Below are 12,179 nucleotides of genomic sequence, written 5' to 3'. Positions count from 1 at the left end.
ACCAATATCACTATAATAAATAAATAAATAAATAAATAAATAAATAAATAAATAAATAAATAAATAAATAGATAGATAGATAGATAGATAGATAGATAGATAAATAAATAAATTTTTTAAAAAAGAAAGAAAGAATTGGAAAGCTCTTCAAAATTCTGCGAAGTGCTAGCACATGATAAAACTTACCTTGATGACAAGTATTGCTACTGACAAGTAGGGTGAGGGAAGCTGGGAAAGGAGAAACGAGGAAAACTTTGTCCCTATGAATCAGGAATGCCCAGAATTATGACAGGAAAAACTGGAATCAAGTTTCTTAAAGAAACGAGAAATGAGTAAGATCTGTGGATTTTTTTAAACAGGTAAAAAAAAATTTTTTTAAGAAAATTATATAGAATTACACATTTGGAAGACCCAGAAAATATTGTTCACAGAGCTTTGGGAAATGGAAAAAGGACATAAACACATCTATAATATGCTTACTGCTGTGTCACTGGGGTCCCCAGCTGGAGCCACCCTGTAGAGAAGGAGAAATGATAAACAAGTGACAACATTGAAGGTCAGAGCTGGCATAAGAACATTCAGAGCGATCTAGGAATCGAAACTAGATCCTTATTTTTTAAAAAGAATAATTGCCCTCCGAAAAGTTATAAAAGACTGAATCTTGGCTCAGTCAAGTAGAGAACAAAGTCTTTGGGTGAAAACAAAATTAATGCTAAGCCAATAGAATACAAACCTCAGGAAGTAACACAGGCGTTTCCTGCAGTAACCGGATCTCTAAGGAATCTCCAAAGAGACATCCTAAAGAATCAGAAAAGTCTTCCAGCTCACTCCGTAAAGCGAATTTTTTCACCCTTTACAGGACAAACATTGCTGTCGGCATCACTCATACTATATTGCAGAAGGCTGCTTGAAGAGATATTTGCATAATTACTTAAAATTTATTTCACTAGCAAGTTCTTCTCACTTGGCCGTATGAAAACACCTCTGGAAAATTCAAGCTTGCGGTGAACTTGAATCAACACCGCCTCCTCAAAATATTAAGTCTATTTTTACAGAGAACGCCATTTGCCAAAACCCTTGGGAAGTCCCGCGTAGACGTTAGCGGAACAAAGCTCTCTGTGTCATGTATTCACCTCTAGCGTTTTTGCTTCGTTGCTTTGGGCCTCTATTGCCCATGAATCCAGAGAGAGTGGATTCATAAAAGTCACGAAGGACTCTCCATCCACAAGACATTATTTTTCCAGGGAAACCATCACCCCGTCAAGAGAGTAGGACCAATTACATTGAAGCGAATAAAATGAAATTGAAATGATTACCTTTAAATCTCCACCTTTTACTCTGACAGCGTGTCTCTTTTGCTTCGGGATCTTTCTTCCACAGACATAAGGTAGCATTTAAGGAAACTAAATGAAACCTCGCATGAAATACCAGAAAACAGGGAGGGAAATGCAGATATGTTCATCACAACTATAGCTATGTCCAACCAGAGAATGTGGAGGGCCAGAAGCAGACAAGAGAGCCAAGTGCAAGGTAGGTAAGGCCCTCCACCCAGCCGCCTCTGCCTCCCAGGAGGAGTCTGGCGGAAGTTAGCCGAGGTCTTATAAAGGTCATTTTTCCATGCCTTCCTTCTTCTACCTGCCATGGCAACCAAGCAGACGTGATGTTTCTGGCAGACATTTAAGAATGGGCAAGCATTAATATCGAGTTACATCTATTGGCTGATGGTTTCTTTGACAAGAGTATAAATCTTCCCATTTCTCCATTTACCATAGGTACCTCTCAACATTGTCATTTCTTTCTTAAAGCTTTCCTCCTTTTCCATTGTTCATGGGAGGTTTCAAATCTGAACCCTTTTTTCAGAGGCCTCTGAAACCAAATATTTCAAGTCAGCAGACGAACAGGCAAATGCGGTGGGGTCAACTCTGGTAACTTAGTGCAGAGGCATATCAAAGGCCATCAGCAACTTCAGAAGTTCACACAATTATGTTCAGAAAGTCACAAAAATAAACATTCTATAAACGGGAACCCCAGGGCTTATTTTGGACCCAGTCGACGCTTGCACCGGGGGTGTAGGAGCTACCTGGGGTCAACCGGTCACAGCTGAAACTAGACGGCAGTGAAGCAGCTGATTCCTAAACACTGGAATCCCAACCGCAGGATATGTCCATTCTTCCTTCAAAGCCAGGTTTCTGCCTCTGCCGATGCGAGCTCAGCCTCGGGTCCTCTTTGCCTCTCACCCCTAACCTCTGGTGAATTTCGCAATCAAGGTAAAGATGATAAAGATGAACTGGAACTTTAAATAAACATAACACCGAGAACAAGGTTTTTGCACAAAAGACTGGTTTTATTGAAACGAAATTTACATACGTTATGGACAATGTGCGTGAGAGCCCCTATCTCCCCCGTGTGCAGATATATTTTCCATTTGACTCTATATAGCATAACCTTGGCATGAAATAAAATTCCAAAATTATTCTAGTAGTACAACTAATGAATTTGAATTACATTGCTTAAGAATTAAAAGAAAAATACAATTGTTTAAGGTTCGATTAAAGTAATTTTTCCTACTCTTTCTTATCTCTTAACCTACCTCTCAGAGTTTGTCTTTAAGTTGAAGTGATCCTGTACTGTGGTTTTAGAATGCTCTTCCTATTTTACATGTGTCAAGGATAAAATACTTGGAATTATGATTAGGCCCATCGAGACCGAATATTAGGGTGTCAATAGCAACCCTTTTTAAATGCATGCCTCTGGGGACAGACTGGTTCTTCAGATAAGAGACAACAAAAGCCACCCTTCGTCTTTGGCCCAGATTAACTTCCAAAAAACCCAACTGGCTAGACCCATGCTGTCTGATACGGTAGCCACCAATGGCTATTTAAATTTAAATGAGATTTAAAATTCTGTCACACTGGTCATCGTTCAGGTGCCCAAGAAGCACGTGTATCTGGTGGCTACTACATGGGACGCACAGACACAGAACATCGCATCACTGTACATTTTGTCACTGCAGAAAGTTCTATTGGACAGCACCGGGCCAGGCCATATTGCAGTCAATTCATACATAAATATATGTAAACATATGTACTTTTTCCTTCTTAGTCACATGTAGTCCTGCCTACTTGTTTAAGCTTATCTTCAACACACTCCCAATCCTGTTTATTTTAGTCTAAGACAGTGGTGTAAAAGTAGAGATTTGTACAACTTCTCCAGAAGATCATACAATGTGATGTACAAGTCCAAATCCCTGTCGTGAACCTCATCTTTGCCCATGCAAAACACACCCTCGTAGCTCCCTCTGGATCTTGGCATCTTGGCCTTGGGCAGAGTTCTCCTGTGGTACCCATGAGGAAGCCTTGCTAGGGATGCCTTGCTAGAGATTCCTAACCAGCGTGGACTAGTCATCCTTGCTACACTATGCAGCCATCTTAGAGGAGGGTCCCTGAGGGCATTGCCTTTGCTCTCTGCTCTCGGGTGGGTCCCAGGACCCCCAAGGTGCCGACTCAAGGTAAGACGATCATCCATGCTGGCTTCCCATGACAAGCCGGACCTTCACTTCCTCCATTAGGGCTGCTGGCATACCCTGAGTGTCTGGTGCCTAATGCATGGGCAGATATTCTATTCCTTCTTTCTACCTTCAAGGCCAGATTATGCCTAAAGTCTCTCCCGAGAGCCCACACTTACAAAATTTAACTTAAAACATATGAAAATAGCAGTTTGTATCAACCCAAGGAAAATTATTCTCAGTAAGAGAAATAATGCATTAAATCTCTTTCAAAATAACAAAATAATCTCTCATCTGGCTTGTCTAATATAAATGCTCTTTGCACAATCCCTTTATCCCTTGATTCCTGAATAATACATTTTCTTAAATAGTAAATGTACATTATTTAGAACGAAGTATATGCAAATGAACCTTTATATATCAATATATAAACCTATTTATCAATTCTTCAGTCCACAGAGAGAGGTATTCATATATTTGAAATTTGAAAATCATTTTTCCTAACAATTATGACCACGGTTTCTGGACTCATCCTTAGGCACAAGCCATTATGCCCACATGACATGACCCACAATGCAAAGATTCACAGCTCCACAGAACAGGGAGATTTCTGCAGTCTTTTGATGGGTGGTATCAAAGCTGAAGGCTAAAAGACACTTTGGTGGTATAGCTGGGAACAGATTCTGTAACAAAAATAAATAAACTCAATCATTCTCCATTTTATTACGAAATGTAGCTACAGGCCTATTCCAATACACAAATTATTGCCACTTCATATTTTCAGTATAGAGATAAATGCATTAATCATCATTAAGTCAACCATCGCGAATATAGTTGTACTTTAGATATATTTAGATATAAGATAAAATAAGATAGAATTATTAACTCTCGTTCTTTTGCAATCTTTCCAACCAACTCAGACAGCTACATCAGGATCCTGGAAAATGTATGACCCTGAACCAATGAAAGTCGACAAAGTAGAAATAGATGGCCAAGAACTTGGGACTATGGGTACCAGGTGGATGGGAACACAGTTTATGGGAAAAGTTTGGGCTCTTCCGACCCTAGTAATTACTCCTTTTCTCAGTCTCGCTCTTCCACTGCTTGCTGAGTACTCTCTCTCTCTCCACAGCCAAATTTTGCCAAAGGATGGTCTATACCAATGGTTCTCATCAATATCACCTGGGAAATGATTAGAAATGCACATTCTCAGGCCTTCCCCCAGACCTGATGAGTCAGAAACTCTGAGGGTGGGGCTCGCAAGTGATTCTTAAATTCACTAACATCTGAGGACCGGTGAGGGGCTTCACCTCCTCATCATTCTAGAATCACACGAGATTGGAGGTCCATGTGGACTCACTGAATCTTATTTTCCTTATAGCCATGGACTCTGTGACTGACTCAGATATTTGTCTGAGGGGGAAGGAGGGAAAAGAGGGAAGACTCCCTGATGAAGTAAAGAAGACAAACTTTAAAAAATTCAAAGCATGTATGCCCAATCACATATAGGCTGAGTTATTAAGAAGTCACCATTTTTGTAGGTGGAAACCAGCTGAATATTGGCAATATCATTTGGTTCAACCTAACACGAATATATGAAAGATAGAAATATCATAATCATTTAGAAATAAGTAAATTAATTCAAAATCTATCCTCACCAAAGTTAATTTTTAAAAGCAAATTATTTTATCACTGGCCACAATAGATCCAAAGTTTAATACCTATTTTCTCTAACTCCTGTATTTTTACATAATAGCACTAAAATATAATTATAAATAAATTAGGAAAATACAACAATAAAGTTTTTCACAAGAGATAAATTATACAATCCAAAGATAAATTTTGACAAATAAATGGTTCCGTTATTTGTTTCATTTTTAATGTAAATTTCTAATTTATTTCATAATATTTCAGCATTTAAGATTAGGGACAGAGGTAACTATATAGACGTTTTCTTAATTTAGTTGAAAAAAGTTTAATTTGCCAAATAAATGGTATTTTTTTATTAATGTCATGAAATCTCTCAATATCTGAATGTGATCGATTGTCTTCAGACACCTACTAATGGGGGAGGAGTGAGCTCACGCTCGTGATATTTTCCAAGGGTGGCTGAGGGAACCTGACCTCAGGTGGTTTTCAAAGTCATGGGGACTGGGACCCCTCCTCTCTAAATCCACCTGCGTAGCATCTTTCTGTCAGGGAGAACACTGCTTACAAAAAAAGAGAACTGAAAAAAATAAGGGATAACTCTCAGGCATCCACACCCAGAAAGCTGGTGGCGATTAGAAGAACAAAGACCGATTTATACAGGTTTCCTGTTTCTGTATTCCTGTGTTGGGAGGACGCTGCCCTAAGCCTTCAGGAACACTTTGGAAAGAGCCGCAGGGAAAAACGCTTCCTGTCTTCTGCTCCTGTGGCACTGTGACCCCGCCCCCTCATGCTCCTCAGTATTATCATCACCCCATGGGAAACCAAAATTAAATGGGTCTGTTTACTAATCTGCCATCATCTTGTGTTTTTCCCCTTTGTGATTTGATACAGGTGTACCTCAATTTACATAAGAGGTGACTTTTCCTAAAGTTGGATTTAAATGGACTTTGAAATGGAATCTCATTTTCCTATCAACCCGAATGCATTTTTGTCACTATCATTTAGTTAAAAACTCATGTACCATTGGGAATGCGGCCCTCACATTTTAAGTGTATGTTTCTCTGTCAAATACTTGACATATCAAGCATTCACATGTACTAGGAAAATCAGATGTTTTAAGGAAACGTATCTTTTTTTTTTTTTTTTTGGTAAGTGAAAAAACAATTTACAAAGTAACTCGCCCCTAACCAATTCACTTTTTGTCAATTCGACTTAGATCAATAAATGTTGCATGAGTTCATGGAATTCTGTACACTCATTTTAAATACTTTTCACTGTGAGTAACCTACCTCTTTCTTTAAGATCTTCAATATAGGCTTTCATAAATTCTTTATCAAAGTGTTGACGATCTTGTTCACTTTCCATCATTTTATCACCATCTTGGCACTTGCTATTCTCGATAGGATTGTCCATAAGGCTTACAAATCTATTCAAGAAAATATGGACAATATCACATTTGCACCTGTGCATTTTTTCCCTACCAGTGCATTTTTAACTGCAAAAGTCCTCTCATAGTAATGTAGGGAAGAGGCAAGAGACTTAAAATATGAAATCGAGCTACATTCAGAGACTGCAAATATGCTGATCAGCTCTGCAGCCAGCCCACTAGGACACCTGCAGAACAAAAGATTTCTACTGGGATTGCTGACAACCCGTTTCCCTACACCCCCTGAAGAGAAAACAGGAAAAACAGTGTCTTTAAGCAGCTGCCCTACCAGCTGCCCAAAATAAAATCATTCATTCCGTATGGCAAAAGCCAGGGGAATCTAAGGATTAAAGGCTGGGAACCGCCAGCAGGCCTTTCACTCTGCATATTTGTACCTTTCCAGTCTCCATACTCCTCCCCTTCCCCTTCCTCACTGTATGTCCGTATCAAAGGAAATGGGTAAACAAAGTCTTTAAACTGTAGCTCACGGGAACTAAAGAATGACATATAAACGAATTCCCTGACCACTCAGGGTCCCCTCAGGGCCTTCACTCTTTCTCACTGTCCTCATCTCTCTAGGTTCTCACTCTGCCTCTGAGAGGAGACCACGCTCTCTCTGTGGGGTGTCACCTCTTCTCTAAGAAACTTTCCTTTTGACTTGGACTTTGGCGTGTGTGTTGAATTCTTTCTACACTCTCCACCAGAGAACCTGCTCTCAGTGATCTGCCCCTACTCAGGGAAATTTGCCCTGTCCTGCCTCAACAGGAGGTCGACGTTTGTGGTCCTAAATCCCAAATTCTTACTTGAAAATCACAGTTGACCATATAAAATTGGAGTCACCAGTGGATTTCTAATAATCCACTAGTATTATGGAAACTGCCTTAAGGCAGAGACCGTCCTGAGGGAAATGAGAGCTACTTAGCCACAGAGGGCAGCGAGCAGGAGGCCCAGAGGTGGACAGCAGTGCTTCGTCTCAGCGAGAGCCTTAAAGTTGTGTGATGTCTCACTGTGTTGGATATTACTCCCAGTTAGAGACGTCAACCCCAAAATGTGGTGGCTTAATTATAAAGGACTCGGATAAAATCCCCATAAAAGAGGTGTTTAGACGATGGACTACAGCTACCAAAAAAGAAACTAAAGGAGAGAAACTAAAATGGCATTTGGCCTACCGCCTTCACAATGTCGAAAGGTATTTCGATATGAGCAATAATAATATGGTCATTTCGATGCCAAATAGGAAATCCCTCAAATAGTCTTTGGTTGCAATTGTAGATCACGCCGTCTTGGGTGTTAGCATGATTCTAACTGCTTGTAGAAGACGTACATATGTACACGGCGTATCCGCATGTATCTGCCATATTTTAGCATATGTATTTCCCACTTCGTTTTCCTTTTATTTTTATTTAATGCCTAACTATGAAGAAAGCAAAGACGTTTTCATTCTGATGTGCACAGACTTATTCAACTTCTCCTTTGCAGTCTCTTTCATTGAATTGTCATCGTCCCTCCATATCCCAAAAAAAGGCCTCTATTTTATCATTCTTCAATTTTTTTATCAAAGTAATCACTGCACATAGTTTAAGATCTGAAAACGGCAGTAAACCTTTTATTCAAAGCAGCCGTCTCTCCTCCGATCCCTTTATTACTCTCAGACCCACAGGCGATCTCCTTCCTCGTCAGTCACCGTTGTAACTTAACCGTTCGAAATTATCTTTTACGGCAGAACAAATCCTTCGACGTTATTCAAATCGAGCGGAGATGTTCCTTTTCTTCTCTTCAGTTCTCCAACCTTCCCACCTCCCATGTTTGTGACCTACACCTCTACTTTTTCAACATTTCATCAGGAAATTTTTCAAACCCTCAGGCAAGTTGAAAACATTTCCCAGCGAACACCCCTGTGCCTGCCCCTCACCATCACGGAGCCACCGTCTCTGCCGCCCTCTATCCACCTCCAAGCCACCTCTTTTTCTGAGGCATTTGAAAGCACATCACAGATACCATGTCCTTTCACGTTGACATGATGTCAAGGCCGCCCGCATTCTGATCTGTAACCATATTTGGCTTTTCTCTCTTGCCTGCGGTTTGATTCTAAAATTGAAAATCAATACACAATATTTACATTTTCATGACAATCCGCTGGTAAGGTTCGGTGAGGCTTTTATATTTGAGAATGAGGCAGCAAAACGTTGGCTGGCCATCTACATATTGCAGCCAGCGTTTGCCCAGGGGCCAGCCTCATGGTGGGTGACCAGTCTTCAGGCAGCAAGCCAGTCCCCTGGGGAATCTCCAAACACAAAACCCCAGAGTCTTTCCCTCAAGGCCAGCCCAGAGGACACCTCAGGCTTTTGCTGAGCTGTCTGCCTGATGGAACCAAGGCGGAGAGTCGAGGGTGGGGATCACCCGTTTATATGAAATTTTCCGTTTTTCCTTCCGTTTTTAGCAACAGGACCCAGTCCACATCTCCCTGGACCTGACATTTCTGACCATCGAGTTTCTCCAGAGCTCTTCAGGGCTCACAGGCTCATTTCTGGGTTTTTTTGTTTGGTTTTTTTTTTCCTCTGAGCATCAGCTTATTTCATCTTCTTTTCATCAGTCACCACTGCCCCATCTACTGTGGATCACCCGTAAATGTGCTGAGATCTCACGCTGAGTGAAGGCCTTCCTCTGTTTCATCATCACTGTGGGTTTAGACGTTTTTTTTAATTTTTTCCTCATTTTAATGGGGACTCAAGAACTGTTCAATGCATGGTCAACCCACCATCATTAACATGGCGTTTCTTATTCTTTTTACTGTTTCCTTTTTTGTATTTAATCTGTGCCTTTATCTAGCTATCTTGCTATATGTTATATAGTATATATGTTATATACTACATGCTATATATGTATGTTATGTATATAGTATATATATATTATAGATATATGTAGCTGTGTACTATAAAGCTTCTTATGCTATAAAGTGAAAAACTGTCTTTACCTTTCTCTAGCCGAGTTCCTCAACGGAGTGTTAGGTCATTCGTACCTTCTCCACCAGTTTATGAAAATTCCTGCATCGTGTCTTAGGGTTGATTTCAGGACTACCTAAAAATTTATCTACAAATCACTGCCTGGTACTGCATCATCTTGTTCATTACACCTTTGAAATACATCTTGGTAAGGCAAATTCCATCACATTACTCTCGTTTTTCAAAATTATCATTGCTCTTCTTAGCTTTCTGCCTTTCAGATATACTTCCAAATCAGTTTTTCAAGTTCCAAAAAAGAAATCCCACTGGAGTTGTAATCGGAATCCTATTACACTGAAGTATAATTTTTGGAAGAAAACACATCTTTATGATCTTTTCATCCAGCTCTAGCTCCCCATGTCATTGGCCAAAAACTTCAAAGTCCTGTAAAAAGGCATCAGAATTCCTGTGAACCGGGGTGAGGGTCTCAGAGAACCATCTAAAGCCGGTTCTTGAGACAAGTGCCCAGGCTCCAGACGCCCCTGGCTCCTAACCTTGTGTCCATATGTGTCTCTACTAGGATCTCGGGTCTACTCACTTTAAAGGTGTGGATGAGTCACAAAGGGCAGTCGGGAGCTCCACCAAACGGTCCCCGCTGACCACCAACAAGCTGAGCTTCTTCAGGTTAAGCAACTCGTAAGGAAGATAGGTCAGCTTGTTCTTGTACAAGAAAAAGGTCTGCAGTTCCTCCAGCCTAAGGAGACAGAAAGGGGCTTAGAACACAAGGACGTAGCTTCGCAGCTCAGAAAACCAGAGTGAATTACGAATAAGTTCTCGCAGGAAATTCCAACTTAGTTTTTTATACATGACCCTTGTGAGAATCGGCAAATTTTAAAATTTAAAGATTTAAATAAATCGAAATAAAATTTAAATACATAAACCGTGCCGTGCCAGGCGACACGATTTGGTTCTTTTTTAAAAGTTTTAATCGATTTCCTTGCCAACCGAAGACAAAGATATAGCAGCAGCATAAAAACAAATTGCTTAATATACACTAGGCTGCGATGGGGCCTAAGATATCGATAAATTCCTCCAGGGTCTGCCTCACTCCCAGGGGGATAGGGCCTGGGAAAGAAATCATACTAGAGTTGGAGTGAAAATAAACAAATTTCGGCAGCATATTTCCTTTCGTATGTCTTGAAAGCACAGTTAGTCCTCTCTCATTAATTTTTTTTCTCATCCTATTTTCTAACTTTAAAATTAGAGGAAATCTGCAGATTGAAAAGAAAACAAGTAAACTATGTTCCAAATATGTTCTGTTCTGTTTTCCATTTGATTCTAACTCGATGATCCCTCACTCCAGTTTTTTCTTTCATTCATTTGCAAAGTCTCACTGACCCCACACACGTTTCGCAAAGTTCTCTTTGTGTTTCAAGCTAAACAATTCCCATTTAGTCTCACAAACCCAGAAAGCACCGATATGCGTCATGTGTACCAGGAGAAGAAAAAGGTCATCGAGATGGCCTTCGGGGATGGGGACTAAGCCATTTTTGCCGTCTGTGTCATGACAGCTTACTTATGCTGCTCCGTAAAGAAGACTGTGGATTCGTAGAAGCCAGAGATTTTGTTTCATTCACTTCAAACCCAGCCCAGTCTCCAGACCTGCCTAATAATATCGGTGGAATGAATGAATGAGTGAATCTTACATGATTCAGTGTAATAGCTATTTTAAACAAGAAATAGCTATAAAGATATAATTTGAAAATCTTTCTAAGTATATCAATTTTTTTGAAAGATTATGTATAAGAAATCAATTAAACTAATTAAAATTATCCTCGATGACATTTTAAACAAGGAGTGATAGGTTTCTATTCCACGTATAATAATATTTTTACCTTCTCCTTCTATGGAGTAAAGGCAAGTTAATGATGCCATTCTACTGGGAATCGAAGAAAATGAAGATGTGTTCAAATGCACATATATATCCACATATATGTATGATGTGGACTGGAAATTGTCTCATTATTTAAAGACCCAAACACATTTCCTAGAAACAATGAACTCCGGCAAATTCATTGACTTCAAAGAACATTCATGTGTTCTGCATGCTTAAAGTGGTACCCGTGTTTAAGACGTTGGTGACTAATTCATACACCTCACCTTCAGAATGCAAGTAGCTACCTGTCTATATCTTGTGGCAGGTCATTCAGGTTATTGTTGCTGATATCCAACCACTGCAAATTAGACATCCTGAGGACACAGATCGGGACACTGGAAAACTTGTTCGCTGAGATATCTACGAATGTGACTTGCTTCAAATTACTTAACTAGAAAGGAACAACAAAATATTCTAATCACTTTTGTAAGAGTAGGAATGAAGCTCGTCTAATAATTTTTAGACTGACGTTTCTTCCCAAAGACATTTCTATGAATATTTGCAAAACAGATCAAGACGGAATGTATTTTGGACCACTGTGCGACATGTCGGGGGTGCTGAGATAAACAGCCCGTGGTGGTTGCCCTTGAGGAGCTGATGCTTTTACAGAAAAGCGATGCAATTTTACACAGTAGATGGGCAAGACGGAATTCTTAGGAGTGATGGAAATATCCTAAAACTGAATGGGTGCAATGTGTATTTATAACAGGTGAATTTTAC

The 12,179-nt window shown here is 39.9% G+C and overlaps 1 protein-coding gene across 2 annotated transcripts in view; it reads right to left on the bottom strand.

Moving 5' to 3' along the window:
• Window positions 1-4,138: 4,138 nt before the first annotated feature.
• The window catches only part of LRRC2 (leucine rich repeat containing 2), a 17,505-nt gene continuing 9,464 nt past the window's right edge, over window positions 4,139-12,179 (bottom strand). Inside the window, exons 5-8 of one of the 2 annotated variants that reach the window (XM_011357325.1) lie at window positions 11,705-11,850; window positions 10,122-10,277; window positions 6,445-6,581; window positions 4,139-4,188 (exon numbers count right to left, since the gene is read on the bottom strand). In XM_011357325.1, the coding sequence (XP_011355627.1) occupies window positions 4,139-4,188; window positions 6,445-6,581; window positions 10,122-10,277; window positions 11,705-11,850 (489 nt within the window). The remainder of the gene's footprint in view (window positions 4,189-6,444; window positions 6,582-10,121; window positions 10,278-11,704; window positions 11,851-12,179) is intronic. The other variant, XM_011357324.1, reaches the window with a different exon arrangement.

Source organism: Pteropus vampyrus, unplaced genomic scaffold, assembly GCF_000151845.1.
Source record: "Pteropus vampyrus isolate Shadow unplaced genomic scaffold, Pvam_2.0 Scaffold35, whole genome shotgun sequence".
Taxonomy (NCBI): domain Eukaryota; kingdom Metazoa; phylum Chordata; class Mammalia; order Chiroptera; family Pteropodidae; genus Pteropus; species Pteropus vampyrus.
This window is presented reverse-complemented; position numbering and strand designations above follow the sequence as displayed.